At 47.3% G+C, this 22,425-nt stretch overlaps 1 protein-coding gene across 2 annotated transcripts in view; it reads right to left on the reverse strand.

Annotated features, from left to right (window-relative positions):
* Nucleotides 1–392: 392 nt before the first annotated feature.
* ncapd3 (non-SMC condensin II complex, subunit D3) overlaps nt 393–22,425 on the reverse strand; it is a 92,713-nt gene continuing 70,680 nt past the window's right edge. Inside the window, exons 27-35 of one of the 2 annotated variants that reach the window (XM_060916658.1) lie at nt 17,844–18,031; nt 17,593–17,703; nt 17,348–17,509; nt 8,277–8,380; nt 7,997–8,064; nt 3,814–3,861; nt 3,524–3,586; nt 3,364–3,409; nt 393–646 (exon numbers count right to left, since the gene is read on the reverse strand). In XM_060916658.1, coding sequence (XP_060772641.1) covers nt 574–646; nt 3,364–3,409; nt 3,524–3,586; nt 3,814–3,861; nt 7,997–8,064; nt 8,277–8,380; nt 17,348–17,509; nt 17,593–17,703; nt 17,844–18,031 — 863 coding nt within the window. In that variant the 3' untranslated portion in view covers nt 393–573. The remainder of the gene's footprint in view (nt 647–3,363; nt 3,410–3,523; nt 3,587–3,813; nt 3,862–7,996; nt 8,065–8,276; nt 8,381–17,347; nt 17,510–17,592; nt 17,704–17,843; nt 18,032–22,425) is intronic. The other variant, XM_060916659.1, reaches the window with a different exon arrangement.

A 22,425-nucleotide genomic window follows, 5' to 3' on the forward strand; every position in this document is an offset into this window, starting at 1 on the left:
AACACAGGATGATGTGATCAAGTTACCCACCTTATACAGTAGTTCACTCGGTAACAGAGGTTTTTAATCAGCCCTTCTTGACTGTGGCCATCACTATAGAAGGACCTACGATTTAGATGTGGACCAAATTACATATAAACCCTCCCTATTATTATTCATAAAGAGAGGTTTCTACAGAATACACCATAAATGCTGCTGAATTCTATCTAATTGGTTAAGTGTTGTGATTTTGTATAACAGCAATCCTTTCATAGATGGAAGGAGTCTCCAGTGTCGGTGCTTTGCGGTCGTCATTAAGGACAGAAGAGTTTACACTTTGCTTCGTGTTCAGATTTGTTACACTTAACTTCAAGTCGGTTTCGAGCTCCTATGACATGAAAGAGGACAGAAAATTGAGAGTTCTTTTAGAAGTTTATTTCTTTTATATAAAACACAGAAAAAAGGGATATTTTAGAAAACAGGTGTGAGAAAGTTATGAGGACAGTAAACAGATACACCGATAAAACAGGTACACAGACAGTAAAAGCTGAAGAGATTATGGGAACGCAAACGTATGATATAAAAGCATGTTCATTACTGCCGTCTCTTGCTTCGGCTTTTCCTCACAACAGGAGACTCTACGTTCCACTGCCTTGGTGCTGGAACTCTTTAAAAAGGGGAGGGAAGGGGGGGGACAAGAACAAAACACTTAATATTTTTATTTAGAGCTGGAGATGCATCAATAGGTGAACGAAATAATTTATTTTAAAAGTATGTACGTTGTGACGACCCTCTGCGTCGGTCAGTCTGGGCTACCGCGAAGTCTTGGCCAGTGGGAATGGCAAAGTGGTTGATTGGAATTAGCCGGTTTTAAAAGCCGGGAACAACTTGCCCCTAGACACTCTGTCTCGCCCCCACATTTAGAGCCTAACACTCACATATTCTCTCTCCTCCATGACACACTCACTGTATCTTTCATATACTCCCTTGCTACACCACAATCATTTTCTCACTCTCTGATCCCTGCCGGCATTCCACTCACTCATTACATTCACAACCAGAAACCTATATCCCCTAGACATATCTTTTATCTGATACAAATAAATTTATTTTGTTAACTTCATTTTGGTGTTCGACTCCATTTTTGCGAGCCTGGGTCGTGACAACGTATTTCATGAATCACTAAACAGGGTTGAGTACAAGGCCATCTTGCAGCACATTAGGAGAGAAGTGAAGTCATAATATCACCGAGAACAATGTGTTTACACCATAAATAAATCCAACATTCTTTTGCGATCAAATCAGTACCTACGGTCGTTCTGTGTTCTTGACATTTTGAAAGGGGAGCTGAAGTCATTTTTAAACTTGCTTTATTTCTTAATTAACGTGTTATTCGATTACGTTTTCGGTTTTATTAACCTTATATCGCGACTCGTATTGGCGTATTATTATATTACACTTATCGGCCTTTTCGGTTTTTAGCCGTGTTGAATGTAGTTCGTTTGTAGTCTGGCTAACGCGACTTCAAAGCTCTGCGAGCATTTGGTCTGGCAAAGATATTAAGCCCAACCGTTTCCCAAAGTGCGTGGTTGACCCGCCTCCCTGAAATGCCTCAGTTTGCTACTGGTCGAAGCCAGAAAAGGCTGTGACGAAGCTTAAACCAATCACATCACTCTTTCCTCTGACGTATGTGACGCGGCGGGGCTAACTGGTAGATTAAACTCTTCCCGAAGCCGGTCGGGAGCAAGGCGAAAACGTCCTTCCTTTCAATAAATACCTCCAGGGCTGCTCTTTGCTCCGTTTTCAATGAGAACTTGCTCCATGTTCGTAATGTTTCTAGTGAATGAAGCGCTTCCGGCATAGATTCTGTAAACAATCTATGGCTTCCGGTCGCAGTTCTACTACGTCACTGCCTTGAACACGCCTCTACCCAGGGCCGTTGGAGATGCTCAAAGTTGATTGGCTCCCGATTTTTCGGGAGCTTGGAAGAGCTGTGGATAGCTTGCCTGGCCAGACTAAGCTCGCAACAGGCCCTCGTGTTGCGTCACGCTTAGGATGGGTGGGCCCAGGCTAGTTCGTTTGGTCCACGGCAGGCGTCGCTTATCCACGCGATCTTCACGAGACTTGTGCGAGACTTCAAACGTGACGTACCAGCGCCGCCATTTTGAAAACCATTTACACAGCGGCCAGATCGCCATGTCGTTCCAATTTAGATTCATTTCGAGATTCGCCAGCTTCATCAGTGATGGAGTGTCAGTCCTGCGCCGTGAACAAGGCACACCTGAGCTCAATTAAGGAACTGTGTGTTTGCCTATTTAAGGACTGTGCTGATGCATTTGCATCGCGAAGTATTACGATACGCATGCACATGTTACCGAGCCGTTGTCTTGATTTCCTGTTTCTTGCTTAGCCTTTGATGTCCTGTTTGTGCCTCGACCGGCCCTTTTGCCTGTATTCCCGTTTTCGATCTAGCCTGCCGTTTTGGATTGTCTGCCTGTGTATATATTCTGCACTTTATTAAACCGTATCCTTCTGCCCATACATCCGCCTCCCTCGCATACGTGACATGGAGATTATTCCATACGATTTCCAACCAACATGGAGTAGAGAAGAATTGGAAAGACGGCAGGATAAGGACGAGTCCGTCGCGCTGGTATTTACGCCGTTACTGTTGCACAATTAAAACGTGCCAGATCAGGCGGCTGGTGGGTTTTTAAAATAATAAACACATGTATGTATTTTTGTGATAAATCCATATTATACTGAGCGCATTTCCCACATAATCCTCACTAAGGTTTCGGACAGCGCTACAAAATGGCGTCTCCACTATATAGTGCCCTGTATAGAGAGTAGGGAGCGATTTCAGACACAGGGAAAACTTCCGGCTTGATTACGTCAGCATTCGAAAGAGGGCGCGCGCGTCTTTTGACAACGTTGGCAGATGTCGGTCGCTTTGATTTCCGCTGTACGTTTTACTTCCGTCATACGATGTCTCGCACAGGTCTCAGCGAATCTCGTTTACCGCCATCGCTTTGACATACGGACTGATATATTACAGAGCGTATTTCAAACACTCAGAACTTGCTCTAGCAGCGACAAAATAGCTGCCAGAAATGCATTCCGATATTTAATAAAATGAGAGAATTTTGATAATTAAAAAAAAAAAGTGCCTTCAGTTCCTTTAACAGCGGTCTTTTAAAGTGTTCGTTATTGACGTTCTGAAATTGTGCCTGTGAGGACTTGACTGTTTATCAGAATTGAAATATATCAAATCTCAGCCATACCAAGACATCCAGATTCATTGAACGTGAAGCTGTTCTTGTTTATAGTGTACCGGTATGTACGGTACAGTTAGTGAGGAGCTACACTCTAGAAAGGACTTACTCGTGTTCTGGTGACCTCAGATGTAGAACACTCTCACTACTCTTTCCTGCAGCCAGAAACAAATCACAAATACGTTCGGACAAAAGTCAGTCCGAGTAGTATCAAATACGACCACAGTTTAGACTGCGTGCAAGTTAAACAGATGCAGAAGAAAGAATACCTCCAGCTCCGTCGTCGCAGATGGCACTAAACTGCTCGCCAAATGTCACTTCGTTGACGCTCGCTGCATAAAAACACACAAGATGGGTGTTTACACAAAGACAAGGCGGCCTGAATCTGACATGGCGACAATGTTTGTGCGATTTTAATGTCATGATTAGCTGCAGTTACGAGTCTAACAAAACATTTTCCATTTCACTGTTCCCTCAAACCATGGAATTATTAAAAAGCCATTTTCGTTTGAGCAGGATTTACTCTGAGGATCATATGTGGAGGTGTTTGATGTATTACCCTGTGGCGTGCTGATAGCTCTTCTGTCAAAAACTCCATTTGAAGATCCTGTAGGAGGGAAAAAAAAAAAATTGTATGCTAGAAAATGTGATATTATTGACTGTAGTATAAGAGGAATAAAAACATGCTATTATAGAGCAATAATCAACTTAAAGCTCATAGGCAACGGTTTTAATTTTATGTACATTTGAAACTATGAGTGATTCCACGCTTATGGGTACTGAAATGGGGACATGAACTTATTTTTAAAAATTCACCTAAAACCATTTCTTTTTTTATCATCAGGTCACAAAACATGCAATCTTTAATGAATGATATGTTAAAAGATAACTTTAATTTTCTGAGATGTAATAAAAACATATTTATATGCCAAAGTCAGAACGTAACAGAAGTGTTGTGGACATATATATTCTCAATTTTAACAATGTAGAATTACTTTTTGAAACATAGGAAGGTGATGTTTTAGCAAATATAATTAATAAACGTGTGTAGTAGAATAAACATACACATTCTTTCAATAAGATTAACATGGTATATAGCTAGATTGTAATTAATTTGTAACAGACATCATTTTGGAACTCATAGGCTTGACTTTGGCATATAAATATGTTTTTATTACATCTCAGAAAATTAAAGTTATCTTTTAACATATCATTCATTAAAGATTACATGTTTTGTAACCTGATGGTAAAAAAAGAAATGGTTTTAGGTGCATTTTTAAAAATAAGTTCATGTCCGCATTTCAGTACCCATAAGCGTGGAATCACTCATATATAAAAAAAAAAAACCCTCTGTAATTTTCTTCTGGTCCCAAGAAGTATTGTAATAATTAAAATAAGTTAGCACGGATCGCGGCAAATTTCTGCTCGGCGACTTCCGTGACCACTCGGCGCGTGACGTCATTTAAGCCAAACAAACCGCTTGAGTGCAGACGTGCGTTCGGGAATTTCCAAAGAAAGCCCAGGCCTTATTGTTGTGCAGTGAACTGTGAAAACGGGACTGATTCAGGAAGAAGTTTTTACTGTTTTCCAAAAGAGGAGAAGAGGCGGAGAGAGTGGATTGTGCGCGTGAAGCGAGAGGGTTGGCAGCCGGGGAAATACGCCGCTCTGTGCTCCGATCACTTTTTAAAGAATCCCCATCTGTTAGAGAGTTTAGGTGTCCGTGTCGGATAGAGAAGCTCAAACCTGACGCTGTTCCGACAAAATCAAGCAGTCAAAGAAGAAATGGAGCAGCGACGCTCAAGCAAAAAGCAGAAGATTGGAGATCAACATTTTTACTTTTGCTTGCCATTTTTCAAGTGAGGGATCCTGTACAATCGTTGTGGAAATGAGACAAAAGGGATAGTTTGTCATGGCGACCTGCCAGCATGCTAACATGCTATTGACGAACATGATAAACGTGTATGTCCAAACGCTCAATACACGTCTGTGCATGTTTTTACACAAGTGTTCCTAATAAAAGTGGCCGCGAAGTTGAGTTGCAATGGCTACCTGCTAGCATGCTATTGACAAACATGATTGTGTGTATGTTTAGAGAAGGCTATAAATAGTATAATGCTTGTATTAATATTAGCAATAAATTATATTAGCAATATAAACGAATCCACGTTATATTATAGGGATTGTGTGCGCATCAGTGGGTAACCCCATTACATGTTCTGGTATATATCAGCTGGGAGGTCCGTATGGTGAAATACCGTGACCGAGGTCTTGAAAGTATTGAGCGAGGCTCTCTGGGCCGTGGTCACGGTATTTCACCATACGGACCGACCTTAAAGTGCCATTCCACCATTGGATGTATTTTTTTGGCATAAAATACAATATATTTTATGACAACATGACTAGACAGAGAAATCTTTTAGCTTCAAAATGATATATCAAACATAATTTGACAACGACAAGTATATTAATTTTGCGACCAAAGTCACCTACCCTTTTAATTTTCGTGCGGTAGTGAAACGTGATGTCATCGGCAGGTTCCCCATCTTGTGTACCACGTCACGTGTGACGCGGCACAGATTATCAGCAATGGCGGATAGAACGCGATTGTCAGCTTCGGAAAAGAAACGAAGGAAAATAGCAAGTGATGCCCAAAGGAGACGGTCGATGGTGAATATCGGCACAGCAATCGACAAGTGGAAATCGTGTTCTATCCGCCATTGCTGATAATCTGTGCCGCGTCACACGTGACGTGGTCCACAAGAAGGGGAACCTGCCGATGACATCACGTTTCACTACCGCGCGAAAATTAAAAGGGTAGGTGACTTTGGTCGCAAAATTAATATACTTGTCGTTGTCAAAAAATTATGTTTGATATATCATTTTGAAGCTAAAAGATTTCTCTGTCTAGTCATGTTGTCATAAAATATATTGTATTTTATGCCAAAGAATACATCCAATGGTGGAATGGCACTTTAAGCTGGTAAATATATTTATTTTTTTTCTTTACCAAATTCTAACAGAAAATGAGAGCGCCCGAAAGGGAAAACCGAGCCGAGCCGCCATTTTGAATCCTCATTCACGGCTGTAATGCAAATGGCTTCCTCCTCGGTATACAAGTGCACTTCCATGGCAGGAAAAAAAACTGCATTTCGCCGCCTATGTAGTCCCCTATTTATACAAATAGGTGTCATTCAGCCATGTTTTTGCTCGGTGTTAGCAGCAGTTAGAGGTTTTTATCTTTCTCCTGAAATGTTTTCTTTCATTTCTTCTTCCTCAGGGTAGTAAAACTCGCTTTCGCTGTGAACACTGTCGTTATCGCTATCCATGCTGTAAAATTAATGCTATTCTCCTGAGAAATGCTGGCAAACATTTATAAGATTTTTGATAATCACAAATAAATCTTATAAAAAAATAAATTGTTGACAAAAAATGCTACCATGTTTGTTGTTGTGAACAAGCGAGTCACCAGAGGCCCGTAACCGGGGTCTGTACCGTAGGATACGGACCCGATCGCCAGCCAATCAGAGCCCGCGAAAAAAAAATATTATTATTGGATTGTTGAAAATTAGCCCTGTATGTTTCTCTCCAGCAAAAAAAAAAAAAAAAGGTGGTTAAATAAATGAACCTCCTAAACGTGTGCTCGGTTCACAAGTAAACACAGAGCTGCTCCCGGTCTGTTTGGCTTAAATGACGTCACGACGACGGTCCCCTGGCAGTGAAAGTACGCATAAGTGAGATGGAAACAAACCTTCGGAACTTGGGCAAAACAGTATATTTTAACCGTTTTATTCAATTTTAGGGTGCAAATCAGACACCAGGAAGATTGAATTTGCTTTTTGGGTCGTTCTTCTAGACAAAGTTGATATTCTAACATTTCACCTCCGACCCTTGCCTATGACTTTTAAAGCGAGACTGCCTTTCAGATTATTCAAGTGTAGGTCAGAAAAAGAATTTTCCCCGACACCCAATTATTTTTGCTTAGTGGAGCGAAAGCTACTGAATTTGAATCACAGACTTCCAATTTTATTAATATTATTTTAATAGAACAATTAATGAATTGACATCCACGTGGCTTTAAATTCTCCGCTATTTTTTTCCTGCTTCACCATGACCCAATACAAGATACTACATCATGCATGACGTGGTGGGCTTTCCCCGTTCGCACAAGGCATCGTAAGATACAACTTTGAAACAGGAGAGAAAAATGGAGGACGTGAGCGTGCGAATGAAACGTGAAAGAGCGACTACAGTAACGGAAAGTGAGAAGAAAAGACATCATGTTATAAGCGAAGGAAAGGAAACGCAGGACCAAACTAATAAATCTCGGCGGTCAGCGAGCACCTTGGTGTGACCTGCTGTTCGTTTAGCGACAGAATGATGGAACTGTCAGTGCACGGTCAAAGGTAAACCTGTAGATGCGCCAAAAGACGACGACTAAGGTAAACCTGCACATGCACGCACACACACACGGACTTCCTCTGTCCGCTTGACTGCGCGAAGCGAGCGATTTCATGCACATTATTTGCTTTAATCCCCTCAAATTAAATTACTTCCCAGCCACAGAATGGCCTGTTTTTAAGATATTACAAAAATAAACACATCACAGAGACCAAATTTCAGAGGAACTAAATTTCACAGATTTTATGAAATCGAAAGGCCGTCTCGCTTTGACAGTAAGTTCACTTTGCATTGGGCTACGCCAAACCACTAAATTCGTTAAACAACTTTCCGTGCAGGTTTACCTGAAGACATTACACCGCGGGAAGCTCTCTGTTCCACAGGGGTCAGCATTCCAGCAATGGTACGCCGTCTGAGAGAGAAAAATACAGTTGTTAGACGCTGTACTAAAAAAAAAAAAAAAAAATAATAATAATAATTCACAAATCAAGTGTCGCAGGTTTTTACTGCCTCGCTACAACAATGGCACTATAAGTAGATTTTTGTACTAAATGATATTTATGACGTTCAAATAACTGGTCTTTGCGCTATGGAAGTGTGTGTGTGTGGGGGGACAGGTGTTACCTGAGTGCGTCTGCAGATTTTAGGGTGTTTGAGGGTCTCTGGGCGGACTGAGGCGGCAGAGATGTGGCTCTGACGCCTGGAGCAGAAGATGCAGCGGTGCTACCCTAAACATACACATTAGGTACATAACATAAGAGCATGCATGAGATGTGTGTGCGTGTCAGACTCCTTAACAGCGTTGTAGTCGAGTCACTAAACCTCGAGTCGGAGTCCAGTCTCGAGTCCGAGAACAACAATCCGACCGCACCATTTGACGGCGGCTGTTTTCGCGCCATTAACGTTAGTTTGTTCCTGAACGTGACGCATTAACAGGTGAATGTGCTTCTCTTTATCAGGGAGTGTGAAGTATTCTGTCAGAGATGGTTGGGAGACGGATGTATCTGCAGAAGGTGCGTTTATTAATACAAGTGAAGATGGTAAACAATCCAGAACGGCAGGCAAAATCGTAAAACGGTGAAACAGGCAACAGGTCGAGCGAGGCACAAACAGGCTATCGTAGACTCGGCAGAATCAAAGACGAGAAACAGGAAATCAGGAAGCCAAGCAAGGAAATGAGGCTCATTAATGTGTCAGCAACGCAACTTAATACTTCGCAAAGTGAGTGTGTTTTGATATCGGCGCACTGATTGCGCCTTAACCCTGTGCAGGTGCAAATCTTTTACAGCGCACGCAAGAGTCCGCTTGGCACGCACGGTGTCTAGAGCATGCCCGAGAGTCTACCTGATGCACGTGCCAAGGTGCACAGATGTGACACTCTTGCATGAAATTAGTACAAAAATTAACGTAGATCAGGGCTCGACATTAAGAACTGCCCGATTGCCCGGGGCAAGTGAAACATGCATTCGGATAAGTGGGATATGTCCCTGACATGCCGATCAGGCAAGTTGGAATGAGCATATATAACGAACCAGCACCACAAAAATGAGGCTCTCTTATCTTTTATTTCAGTTCCTAAAAGCGTCCCTCACTACGTATCCACCATTATGTCTTGGCTGTTTTCTTAGTCTCGGTTTCATTTACAGCTTTGCAAGTAATTTTCTATCCCCCGCTGCTGTAGTATGGGACGCGTACTGTTTATAGACCCTTTGTGCATGACGTCACGCATCACGTGATAATTACAGCTGGGGTCAGACAGACACCGTCTTTCATGCAAGCAAGGCTTAATCTGTCTTCAACATGGTTCATTTTTGTGCTGTTTTTGCTCGTTCAAACAGAGAAATAGATAAAAGGCGTTACCGTCTCCCCACTATCAAGAAAAATGTGAACAAATAGAAGCAAATGCTTCAAGAACAACGAGGAAATGAGCGGTTAAAGAATACGAGGAGAAGAGCTCAGCCTGAAAACTCCAGAGAAATTCACGATTGTATTTAAAATGTATTTTACAAAAACAGAAAGTCGGAAGTGAGGATGGAAGAGTTTGCTTAAGAATCTCGGTTTATTTTTTTTCTGCTCGTATTCGAGTTAGTTCCTTCATGAAAGTGTTTGGTTCTATTTCGTTTCTCCTGACCGCCAGAGGCGGTGCTTTCAGCACATGGATATCCATCACACGAACGTGCAGGTCGAGTAATAGTAACAACAAAGTCACGTGTGACCTGGGTGACGTCACCCTGTGACCCCGGCATAAAAGACCGGTAAACCCAGGAAGTGACCTCTTGCATCTTCTCGCGTTTGCAGGTTGCGAGTTGGAAATTGGACAAACGCGTGTTAGTTTCGTTACCCGTAGGGTTGGGGCTGTGCTTACGCATCCTCCAAGAAACTGCGTTAAGTCCACCAATTCTTTTCTCTTGTTGACTATATTCATTGGTTTTCATTCATTTAAACTAAAGCGGCGTTTCTCGCCGCTGTTATCAGTTCTGTGGCGCACGGCGCCTATCCTTGTTAACATTATCAACCGCTTTGTTTTGTGTAGTCTTGTCTCCGGCCTGCTCACGGGCCGGCTGTCTTGTGTTGTACTTGTATTGCTGTTACTCCGTTAAGCTGAGCGCTCTCGCTCGGTGGAGCTAGCTAATTAGCTCTCCGAGGCGTGTCCTCGCCGCTGAAGGCCGGCTTGCTTTCGTTCAGGTAAGCGGTTTTCATTCATTTAAATTAAAGCGGTGCTTCTCGCCGCTGTTATCAGTTCTGTGGCGCACGGCGCCTATCCTTGTTAATACTATCAACCGCTTTGTTTTGTGTAGTCTTGTCTCCGGCCTGCTCACGGGCCGGCTGTCTTGTATGTTGTATTTATATTGCTGTTACTCCGTTAAGCTGAGCGCTCTCGCTCGGTGGAGCTAGCTGATTAGCCCTCCGGGGCGTGTCCTCGCCGCTGGAGGCCAGCTTGCTTCGTTCAGGTAAGCGGTTTTCATTCATTTAAATTAAAGCGGTGTTTCCCGCCGCTGTTATCAGTTCTGTGGCGCACGGCGCCTATCCTTGTTAACATTATTAACCGCTTTGTTTTGTGTAGTCTTGTCTCCGGCCTGCTCACGGGCCGGCTGTCTTGTATGTTGTATTTATATTGCTGTTACTCCGTTAAGCTGAGCGCTCTCGCTCGGTGGAGTTAGCTGATTAGCTCTCCGAGGCGTGTCCTCGCCGCTGGAGGCCAGCTTGCTTTCGTTCAGGTAAGCGGTTTTCATTCATTTAAATTAAAGCGGTGTTTCTCGCCGCTCTATCAGTTCTGTGGCGCTCGGCGCCTATCCTTGTTAATAATATCGACCGCCTTATTTTGTGTAGCCTTGTCTCCGGCCTGCTCACGGGCCGGCTGTCTTGTGTGTTGTATTTATATTGCTGTTACTCCGTTAAGCTGAGTGTTCTCGCTCGGTGGAATTAGCTGACTAGCCCTCCGAGGCGGTGCTCTCGCCGCGGGAGGCCAGCTTGCTGCCGCTTAGGTAAGCGGTTTTCATTCATTTAAATTAAAGCGGTGTTTCTCGCCGCTGTGGCGCACGGCACCTATCCTTGTTAATATTCCCGACCACGGGTGTGTTCGCCCGGTCGTTTTTCATTGCCGCCTGATTATTTATTTTGGGATACTTGCTTGGGGTGTTCCCGCCCTATTTCTTAAGTTCCCTTCTGCCAGCCAGGTGTCATGGACCTATTCTCTCGCTGCGCCAACTGCCGGGCCCCCCTCGAGCCGGAGGACGGCCACCGCGAGTGCCCCTCGTGCCTGGGTATTGATCACCTGCGGCAGGGGCTGACGGACATGGCCTGCGCAGACTGCATGTGCCTGAGTGTGGCTGCGCGGACCGCCAGGCTGGCTCGGTTGGATCCTCCGTCTGACATCCCCCGGGCCTCGGGGGGACAGGACATGGTGCCGGCTGCAGCAGTGGGGCCCAGCAAGCGCCGTGGGGCTCCCCCACGCGTCTCCGCTTCTAAGGCGAAAAAGAAGCGCTCGGACGATTTGGCTCGGAAGGTGGAAGCGATGTCCACCGAGCTGGAGGAGATGAAGGCCCTGCTGGTGAATCTCCAGCCTCCGCCACAGGGCAGCAGTGTTCCCGCAGCCACCCCTTCTGCCTGGCAGCCCGACCATTCACCATCACCACCGCTTCTGTCACCGGCCGTTGATGCACGCGGCCTGGATGAACTGTCGATCCGGGCGTCGGAGAGCTTTGACTGCGGTGGGTCTGTTGGTCACGACCCCACCTCTCTGGCCGGTTCCCAGGCCACCAGCCGTGGCACCGTGTCAGCGTCGGAAGGCGGACGCTCATCCATCCAGCCAACGTTGAGGGCTGCATTGGCCCGTCTGGGGTTGGACACGCCCCCGGTGGCCCAGCATCAGAGCGCTTTCTTCAGAGGTTCCACACAGCCTTCCTCGTTGTCTGTTCCGCCCTCGGCCCCATACATCGAGGAGTTACAGAGGTGTTGGGCGGACCCCAGACGCCTTTCCCACCTCCCTGGTGACTGCAGGGCCCTGGCAGCAATGCAGGACGCCCCTACCTACGGCCTCCAGCAGATGCCCAACATCGAGCCCTCCGTGGCTGCCCTCGTCCTTTCGCCCAACGAGGCTCTGGGGCCTGACGCCCGATGCCCCCGCACCCAATGCCGTGCGACCGACGACCTCATCGTGCGGGGATACGACACGGCGGCACGAATGGGTCGTATTGACAATTCCATGTCCCATCTGCTGCTGGCCCTCGCCCAGACGCTGGAGGGGACAAGCGCGGCATCACGGGAGCTGTGCGACGCGGCTCTCCAGGCCTTTGCCTACTCGTCGCGGGAACTGGGCCGGCTGATGTCGTATCTCACCCTCGCCCGCCGGCAGATATGGCTGGCACAGTCCCCTCTGGCCGAGCCCGACCGCCGTGTGCTGCGCTCTCTCCCTGTTGTCCCCGGGGAGCTGTTTGGCGAGGCCGCTCAGCAAGCCCTGGACCGGAGTGCCCAGGTCGTCCAGGCGCGGCGGCAGTTCGCTGGCCTCCGCCAGGTCCACCGCCATGGCAATACTGCCCAGTCCTCCAGGGGGCCCACACCGACTCTGTCTCGGCCACGCACCCGCCAGGGGACCAGATGGGTTGATGACTTTCGTCGCCCCACCACCTCCCGGACCCGCGGTGCCGCCCCCTACACCCAGTCCGCTCCTCGTCGCCCCCATGGTGACCGACGGGGGCGCTCTGGACGGCGCTGACATCAGCGCGCCAGCGGTCGGCCGCTTCTCCAGCGAACAGCTCCAAAGCTGGAAAGCATTGACCCCAGACCCCTGGGTGCTGGTGACCCTCACCGAGGGTTACCGCATCCAGTTCTGCCGCCGACCGCCGCGTTTTCATGGGGTCAAACACACCACCGTGAGCCATCCGGGGAAGTCCCTCGTCCTCCGGCAGGAAATCTCCACCCTCCTGGAGAAAGGAGCAATCTCTCCTGTCGACAGGCAGAGACAGCAAGGTGGGTTCTACTCCAGGTATTTTCTGGTTCCGAAGAAGGACGGCGGTATCCGCCCGATCCTCGACCTGAGGTCCCTCAACTCCCACTTAAAGACCATGAGATTCCGCATGCTGCGTACAGTGGATGTCTTACACCACATCCAGGCGGGCGACTGGTTTGCCACCGTCGACCTGAAAGACGCCTACTTCCATGTTCCCATTGCGCCACACCACAGGCAGTTCCTGCGGTTTGCCTTCGAGGGCCAGGCTTTCGAGTTCAATGTTCTGCCCTTTGGGATATCGCTGGCACCCCGTGTGTTCACCAGGTGTGTGGCAGCGGCATTGGCACCACTTCAGGCAAGGGGTTTGCGTGTCCTGCCTTACCTGGACGACTGGCTCGTCTGTTCACGGTCAGCAGCTCAGGCCCGCACCGACATCGCGACTGTGCTCTCACATGTCGCAGAGCTGGGGCTCAGGGTGAATTACAAGAAGAGCTCGCTGGTGCCCAGCCAGGAGACGACTTTCTTGGGCATGCACCTGGACTCGAGGTCGTTGATGGCAACCCCCTCCCAGACCAGGATCCACAACATCTGCCTGCTGCTTGGCCACTTCGGACGGGGCAGGTCACTCGCCCTGAAGACCTTTCAGCGCCTGCTGGGCATGCTTACGGCAGCCTCCTCTCTGGTCCCGCTGGGACTCCTGGACTTACGCCCGCTTCAGAGGTGGCTCAACGATCTCCACCTCCACCCAGTGCTGCACGGGCACAGGCTCGTGAAGGTGACGGATACTTTTGTCAGGCTCCTCCGTCCATGGAGGAGGAGGGCTTACCTTCTGCGGGGTATTCCGCTGGCGGCTATCCCCTCCCGGAGGGAGGTCATCACCACGGATGCTTCCCTGGGAGGCTGGGGTGCAGTCTGGCAATGCCGGACCGTCAGAGGCCACTGGAGTCTAGGGCAGCGACAGCAGCACATCAACGTGCTGGAGCTACGGGCTGTGTTCCTCGGCCTACAGCACTTCCTCCCAGGCCTGGCCGGCAGACACGTTCTGGTGCGGACGGACAACACTACGGTAGTGTACTACATCAACCACCAGGGAGGCACCAAGTCCCTTCAGTGCTTGGAAGTGGCCGGCCAACTTCTGCGGTGGGCCCATCGACATCTCCTGAGCCTGCGTGCCATGTACTTGCCAGGCACCGCCAACAGGGCGGCGGATCTGCTGTCCCGCCAGGACCCCGATCCCGGGGAATGGAGACTCAACCCAGCGGTGGTTCTCGCCATCTGGGAACGTTTTGGCAGGGCAGAGGTGGACCTCTTTGCCTGCCAGGAGTCGACACACTGCCCTCTGTGGTTCAGCCTCCACGGCCCCAGCTCCCTGGGCCAGGATGCGCTGGCGCATGCTTGGCCGAGGCAACTGCTGTATGCCTTCCCCCCTCTGCCGCTGATTGTGCCAACCCTACACAGGGTTGCGATGGACCACCACGGGCTGCTGCTTGTCGCCCCTCGGTGGCCGGGCCGAGTGTGGTTTCCCAAGTTGCTGCAACTTCTGAACGGCGACCCCTGGTGCCTGCCAGTGAGGACGGACCTGCTATCACAGCTGGGAGGGCAGATCTGGCACCCGGATCCAGCCCGTCTGCAGCTCTGGGTGTGGCCGCTGAAGGGCCGGACCCCCTGCTAGGTCTTTGCGAGCCGGCAGTGGTCAACACCATTGCAAGCTCTCGGGCACCCTCCACCAATGCCCTCTACGCCAACAGATGGAGGCTTTTCTCCAACTGGTGCTTAACTCGGGGGGAGGAGCCTACATGCGGCCCCCTGCCGACCATTCTACTGTTCCTCCAGTCTCTGTTTGATAAGGGTCTTACTCCTGCCACCATCAAGGTCTATGCAGCTGCCATCTCTGCTCAGCATGCCAGAGTTGGGGGAAGGACCGTGGGGTCCCACCCCTTGGTGGCACGTTTTTTGAAGGGTGCTCTCCGGTTGAGACCCCCCCGACGGAGCCGGGTACCCACATGGGATCTTCACTTGGTGCTGCAGGCTCTCTGCGACGCACCGTTTGAGCCCCTGCCCACAGCAGACATTTCATGGCTCTCCCTGAAGACTGCTTTTCTTCTGGCCATTACATCAACGAGGCGCGTCGGGGAATTGCACGCGCTGTCAGTCAGTGGGGAGTGCCTGCAGTGGCACTCCGGCGACAGTGGGGTCACCCTGTGGCCTAACCCCTCTTTCCTCCCGAAGACCCTCCCTGCTACCTTCGTCAACCAGCCCCTTAGCCTTGCGGCGTTCGAGGCGGGCCATGGTGAGAGGTCGGAACTTTTGTGCCCAGTTCGCGCCCTCAGGGTGTACGTGTCGCATACAGAGGGCTTCCGTAGGAGTGACGCCCTGTTTTTGTGCCACACAGGACCGACGAAGGGTCTGGCGCTCTCTAAGCAGAGGCTATCCAAGTGGATAGTCGAGGCCATATTACATGCCTACAGGCACAGTGGCTTCCCGATTCCTCCGGCTGTCAGGGCGCACTCTGCACGGGGCGTGGTGGCCTCATGGGCATCACTGAAGGGTGTGCCCCTCTCAGACATATGCAGCGCAGCCTCCTGGGCTTCCAGCTGCACCTTCACCAGGTTTTACCGTCTTAATGTCGTCCCACATAATCCTGTGGCGACGGCTGTCATTCCAGGCCCGTCGCAGCAGCACTGAGTACGGGTAGGCACTCCTCATGACCTGGTTGGTATTAGTCATCCATGTGCTGAAAGCACCGCCTCTGGCGGTCAGGAGAAACGAAATAGAACGAGGGTTATGTATATAACCGCGGTTCTATGAGTTTCGGATGACCGCCAGAGCTTGGCAGTCACTCGGAGTGTACACGAGAAGATTTGCCAAGAGGTCACTTCCTGGGTTTACCGGTCTTTTATGCCGGGGTCACAGGGTGACGTCACCCAGGTCACACGTGACTTTGTTGTTACTATTACTCGACCTGCACGTTCGTGTGATGGATATCCATGTGCTGAAAGCACCGCCTCTGGCGGTCATCCGAAACTCATAGAACCGCGGTTATATACATAACCCTCGTTTTCTTACAGGTGAAGCCGCTTCTTTATTCGACACAGAAAACCCAGATTGGTTTCAAACAGCTCGGGCATAAAAAACTCAACAAGGAGCGACATGCGCGATAAATCCTGAAAGAACAGAACAGATTAAGAGCAGAGAGAGCTGGAGCTTTGTTCCTGTTATCAGAGGAACACAGTCCTGTGCAAAATATTTATATATCTGTTTTTTTTTTTTTTTTGTTATATCATCCACCTCTAGGTTTATTTAAAAAAAATTAAAAAACCCGCGCTGTGTCATGACAAACCGGCTGCACTGATTCAGTTACAGGTTGCCAGGTCTGTATAAAACACACACAACCTACACACTAAACAATTTTAAACTCAAACATTATCCTGTCTGTCATGACGCAGCATGGGTTTTTTTTTTTTTTACCTAGAGGTGTATGATAACAAAAAGCCTCCAATATATAAATATTCCCAAACAAAATACTGTTCAAAAGTCTTGGCGCCCTATTGTTTTCTTCATACAAACTTTGTTATACATTGAGTAATGAACCTACAGTCTGAGAGAGAGTTCTACACAAACACACTGAACTTTACAACAGCTGCATGCGTGTGAAATGGAAATAAATCAACTAAGGCAGGAAAAACTATTTTGGATAAAATTGTTATTGTCCGTTACAAGTAAAAAGCAACCAATAACCAAACTTCAATTCAGTGTGTGAGCTTCATTTTATGTTGCAATTCACAACTATTCTATGGGTTTCCTTAAAAAAAAAAAGGGGAGAGTAGTACTTGCAAAATAGGGAGCAAGTGATGATATTGGGGGGGCAAGTGGAAATTTACCCCCACTTGCCCTACAGGGCAAGTGGGTTTAGAAGTTAATGTCGAGCCCTGTAGATATAAATATATCACAAGCCAAATTATCATGGCATGTTACAAAAAATAAAGGAAAAAAAAAAAAAAATCGGAGTCCTCGTCTCTAATTTACGAATCCAAGTCATCAGTGCTCAAGTCCAAGCCGAGTCACGAGTCCTTAAAATTAGGCCATGAGTCCTGGACTCGCGCACGACAAGCCTGCTCCTTAAGTGTCTGCATTTGGCTGAAGGGAAAAAAACCCAAGTAGGACACGACTTGATGAAACTCAGCCCTGCATTCCAAAAAGTGTCTCGAGAACGTTACTGGGGTGGAAATGTGTGCGCGAGACTCACTTTAGTTCCGACTGACAGTGTGAAACTGCTAAGCTGCTGCTCCAGCTCCTGCTGCTCTTTTTGTTTCTCAAACATCTTCAGGTTGTACTCCACTTCTGCAGCCAGCTGCTCATCTGCTGCAAAGAGCTCCTTCACCTCAGAACGGTAGTCCTGCATGGTCACCTAACACACACATTATATTCTTGTCTCATTAACACCAACTAATCCATCATTCCCTGTTGACCTATAACCCTGTGACCTTCTACCTGCAGGTAGGCCATGAGGTGTTTGAGCACGGGCAGGCGCTTCTCCTCCAGCATGTTCTTCAGGGCGATGATCATGGGGATCACGTTCTCCACGAAGTTCTTTTTCTGCACCTGCTCAAGCAGAACCCACTCGAATTTAACCACAGACCTGAGATCAGACTTCCTGCTGATACGGGAGCTAGAGCAGAGTAGCGAGTGACTGCCGTTACTGCGGCGTGTTACTTGTGCGTGCGTGTGAGAAGATTGTAAACCTGAGAGACGAGCTTTTTCTGCAGCACAGCTTTAGCGACAGCCATCTCGTCCTCAGGAGGATCGTCGCTGGGTGAAGGGCCGCTCATGGCGGTCAGCTTGAGCTCCTTCAGTGAAAGGACGTCGAACACGTCAGCCAGGAGCTCAGCACCTATTGAATCTAAAGGCAGCTCCGAGTCTACGAAGCATGCTGCAGGCGAGACACACAAAGACGAAACTAATTTTTCTAACTGAAAAATAAAAAGCGTAAAAAGACGCAGATGCAAGGCTAAGGCATGTTAGGAACAATTAAACGTCGCATTGTGCGATTATTATTTATACGTCCTTGATTCGCCCTGTTCTTGAATACTGGGACACTGTATGGACGTGCTGTGGGATAGGAAATGCTAAATCTTTAGAGAGACTCCAGCAGCGTGCTGTAAGGACAGCTAGTAGAATAGGTGAGAGTGAGAGAACCTTAGATGTAGTTAAGTGGTCCACTCTACAAAGTAGGCAGGATGATCGTGTGTTCAAACTTGTGAAGAAATCTATTAATGGGAGTTGCACACAATTTTTCAAAAATTTATTTTACATTCAATAACGCTATACACAGCAGAATTACTAGACGAGGGGTTCTCAAACATTTGCGATCTGGGACCCCCCCTGACTGTAGCAAGTGTACTTTGAGCCCCACCCCCTGAAAAAAGATAGATAAGCTCATCTCATCTCATTATCTGTAGCCGCTTTATCCTTCTACAGGGTCGCAGGCAAGCTGGAGCCTATCCCAGCTGACTACGGGTGAAAGGCGGGGTACACCCTGGACAAGTCGCCAGGTCATCACAGGGCTGACACATAGACACAGACAACCATTCACACTCACATTCACACCTACGGTCAATTTAGAGTCACCAGTTAACCTAACCTGCATGTCTTTGGACTGTGGGGGAAACCGGAGCACCCGGAGGAAACCCACGCGGACACGGGGAGAACATGCAAACTCCGCACAGAAAGGCCCTCGCTGGCCACAGGGCTCGAACCCAGACCTTCTTCCTGTGAGGCGACAGTGCTAACTACTACACCACCGTGCCGCCAGATAGATAAGCTATTCCTTATTATTATTGGGCTGTTTTTTATTGTTGTGTATCATTACCATATTAGACAACACAGTCCGAGACTGAAAATGTTCAATTTTGCCTGGTATCCTTTTAAAAATTTCGAGATCCAGACGCGATTCCAGATCACCTCCAAAAGTTCTTCATTGGGCCAAGACACGTATCTTGTAAAATTTTCATGAAAATCCATCTGCACATTTTTTTTTCCTGTATAGTTGCTAACATGAACGAACAAACAAACTCCACCGGAGTACCGGAGGTAGTGTTAAAGGAGATACGCAGAACCTTTATTTTTAAATACATTTCTGAGTGGATAGTATCTCCATCCTTGACTCTTGTATGCTGCATAAATGGGAATAAAAAATATATATATTTGAGAGTTAAAATCAACCGCAAAGTTGGCGTTCGAGCTGCCCCGCTGAGCCAGCCAGCCCTGAGTGCGTGACGTCACAGCGGGAACCGGTTTTAAGGCCGAGGCCTTTTACAGCTATAGACCAAAGTCATATAAATAAAAATTTATGGTGAAAGTAAGAAATCCCGTTACCGACTCGCTCAACTAAGACTGATTTGACTTCATTGATTGTGGGTTGACTCTCATTAAAACAGGATGGGTGTTATAACTTATGCAACATACATGTACATGCATGCATTTTCACTGATAAAATGTAAAAGGCTAATTAAATAATCAGATGAACTGAGACAATCACATTCTGAAGCAAATTAAATAATCTTATTCCGGTAACTTAAACACACAATACAAGTTACATGTATTAATCTAAATGCAGCTAAACAACGTGTTGTTTTGTATCCAAATGAGAGTCGGCGCTTACCCGTCTGTGTTCTCGCTTCTTGGAGGCCGATTGTTTTGAAACAGTTGTTCGTTTAGTTCTCCATTCATTCGCTTCTTCCACGTAAGGGCGAGATGGCAGCAATATCCAGTTTAGAAATCAGACGGCTTCTCCACTCATTCTCCATACTGTGTACTCCGCCATTACTGCTCGGCTCAGGCAATTGCTAAAACCCGGGATGGAATGGGGCGTCACCGGTTTTAGCAACAACCGCAGGGAGGTCACTGCCCGAGCGATACATCCCGGGTTTTACCAACAACCCTTGGCTCACACCCCGGGAGAACTGGTACAACTGAACTCACTTTCCTTTTATAAAATAAAATAAATACTTTCCTTTTCTTGTTGTTTTATTTAATTGTTGGTACTGCACCCTCTTTCAGTACGGGCTTATAGCCAACGCTCCTCAACAGATCAGAGGTCTCATACCAGTCTTCAGTAAAATGTGCAGAGCAGAGGAGAGACCACTTCGTAGGTGCCCAATGTGCCCGTGAACTTCTCGCAAAATGCGTCCAGTTTGAACATTCTTGGGCCGTGAATGCAACATAAATCCACCTTCTGTCATGTTGCTGGCACATCTATGTGGCATGGCGATAAATTGGCTCAAAATGGAGGATCGGAGCTGCAGTCAGCCCTGTGTTTTAGTATAGCGGAAATGGCGATGAGACCGATAGACTTCCTGCTGTGACGTTACGGACGTCAGGGTCATTCACTCAGACCGCTACCGAAATGAATCACTTTAATCGTAAAAATGACAAAATTAGATTTATTGTTGACGCTTAAAACTATTCCTGTGCCATTCTTGAGGTCTCAAGGCATTTATAAACCAAAGTGACAATTTACCATTAAAAGTATAGAATAATCATGTCTTTATTAGTGGGCAAACCAACAAAATCAGCAAGGGATCAAATACTTTTTACTCTCACTGTATAATTAACTGTGATACGGCGTTGGACCTTACAATTTTTAATCGAAGAAAAAAGGTGGAGGAAAGAGTAGGAGAAAGATTCAAGAAAGGAGAAAGAGTAGGTTGACAAGTAGGAAAGACAGACGGTAAGATCGGACTTCAATGGAGCTTTAAAGCGAGAAAAGACGGCGGAAACAGAAAATTATTACTGCGATAGCGGTGCTGGAAGGCGAGCTGCAAGGATATAGCCTTTAAAAAGGCTGTTGGTAAAAGGGAATTGAAACGCAAATAGTAGGCTACATGAAAGCTGCAATAGGGAGGGAAAGTAATCTCATCGCCTCCTACTGGATGCGTTCCAACCTCTATGGCAAAATGAATGGGAATATCTTTTCAAAAAATTACATTTCAGGTTACACTTCAAAGTTAAGACAATGGCTTCCATATGTTGTGCATATGTCGGGCAGCTCTATCGATCCTGGTGATCATACTTTATTTTTTTCACCGATTTGAATCGTTTTGAATAAGCTGATCAAAGACTACACGGACCCGACGTCGCGTATGTGACATCACCGCAAGTCTAGCGGCCGGCGAGTAGCCTACATCAACATGCCCATTTGTATAGCGTGGTTGGCGGAGTATTTCTGTACCAATAAGAAATGCATCCCTCGTGGGGATAAACATTACAGATCAGGGCATGTAGTCAACTGCCGCTATTCACAGGGAGAGCTGTCAGCACTCGTAAGGGCTAATATGAAGAACACAACTTATCAAGCCTACTGCTGATGTAATATGAGCGACTCTGACTAGACAATTTGGTTGTAGTCCGTTTCTGACAGGTTAGGCAGGGATTTTTCTAGAAAAATTTAGTATGAGGGCGCTCACCATGGGGGGGGGGATGGTGCCGGTTGTCCGTCCCCCCCTCCGCTGTGCGAAGCCTTTGAAAAATCGAGGCTCCAGTGGGACATTCTGAGGCTATCTGACAGGGAAATTGTAACAAATTGTCAACATTGAAAAAGAAAAGTAATCTTCTTCTGCCCCGGACAGTCTTTGGCTTTCTTCCGTTTCGTGCCGCGGGATGCCATCTTTAAATGCCCAAGTGTCAACAAAAACAACTCGCGAACTACTTCTGTCAAAAGCTCCCGCGCCGGTGGGTAAAACATCATTCAGTCTCGAGAAATCTCGCTCTACAAGTCAGCGGACCTTGTATGTAACCCATGTCAAATCTCGCGAGAGCAGCCACGACAAGTAAACATGGCGCCTCAGTCTGGAAAACGCCAATTTGGATTGTTTTTGCACCGTCTGGCGGTGTATCTACTATGATTGGAATATTGTTGGAGTAATTATAACGTATTTGATGATCAGACACTGTCACGTGGTGTTGCTGGGATGTTTTCACGTAGAAAAGATCATTTTGAGAAAGACTGCATGTTGTGCAGTAGCATACAAGTGCATGGCCTAAGTGTGACTTGGGGTTCAATCGGCATTTCAGTAAGGGGGTGCACTCCGAGAGCAAGAGGGCGCAACGCCCCTGTTCCCCGCTTTAGATGAAAGCCTGGGTTAGGTGCAATTTCGATCTTTTAAAAGACAATGAAATTTCACCTGATACTTTCACAGTTAGTAGATAATCCCAACATATACAACATATTTTTTGGGGGTGTACAAGTTCCACGTCATAACTTCATGGGATTTTTTAAAAAATCGGGTCTATGGGATTTTCAATAGTATGGCTCTCGGCTTAGGA

Source organism: Neoarius graeffei, chromosome 3 (assembly GCF_027579695.1).
Source record: "Neoarius graeffei isolate fNeoGra1 chromosome 3, fNeoGra1.pri, whole genome shotgun sequence".
Taxonomy (NCBI): Eukaryota; Metazoa; Chordata; class Actinopteri; order Siluriformes; family Ariidae; genus Neoarius; species Neoarius graeffei.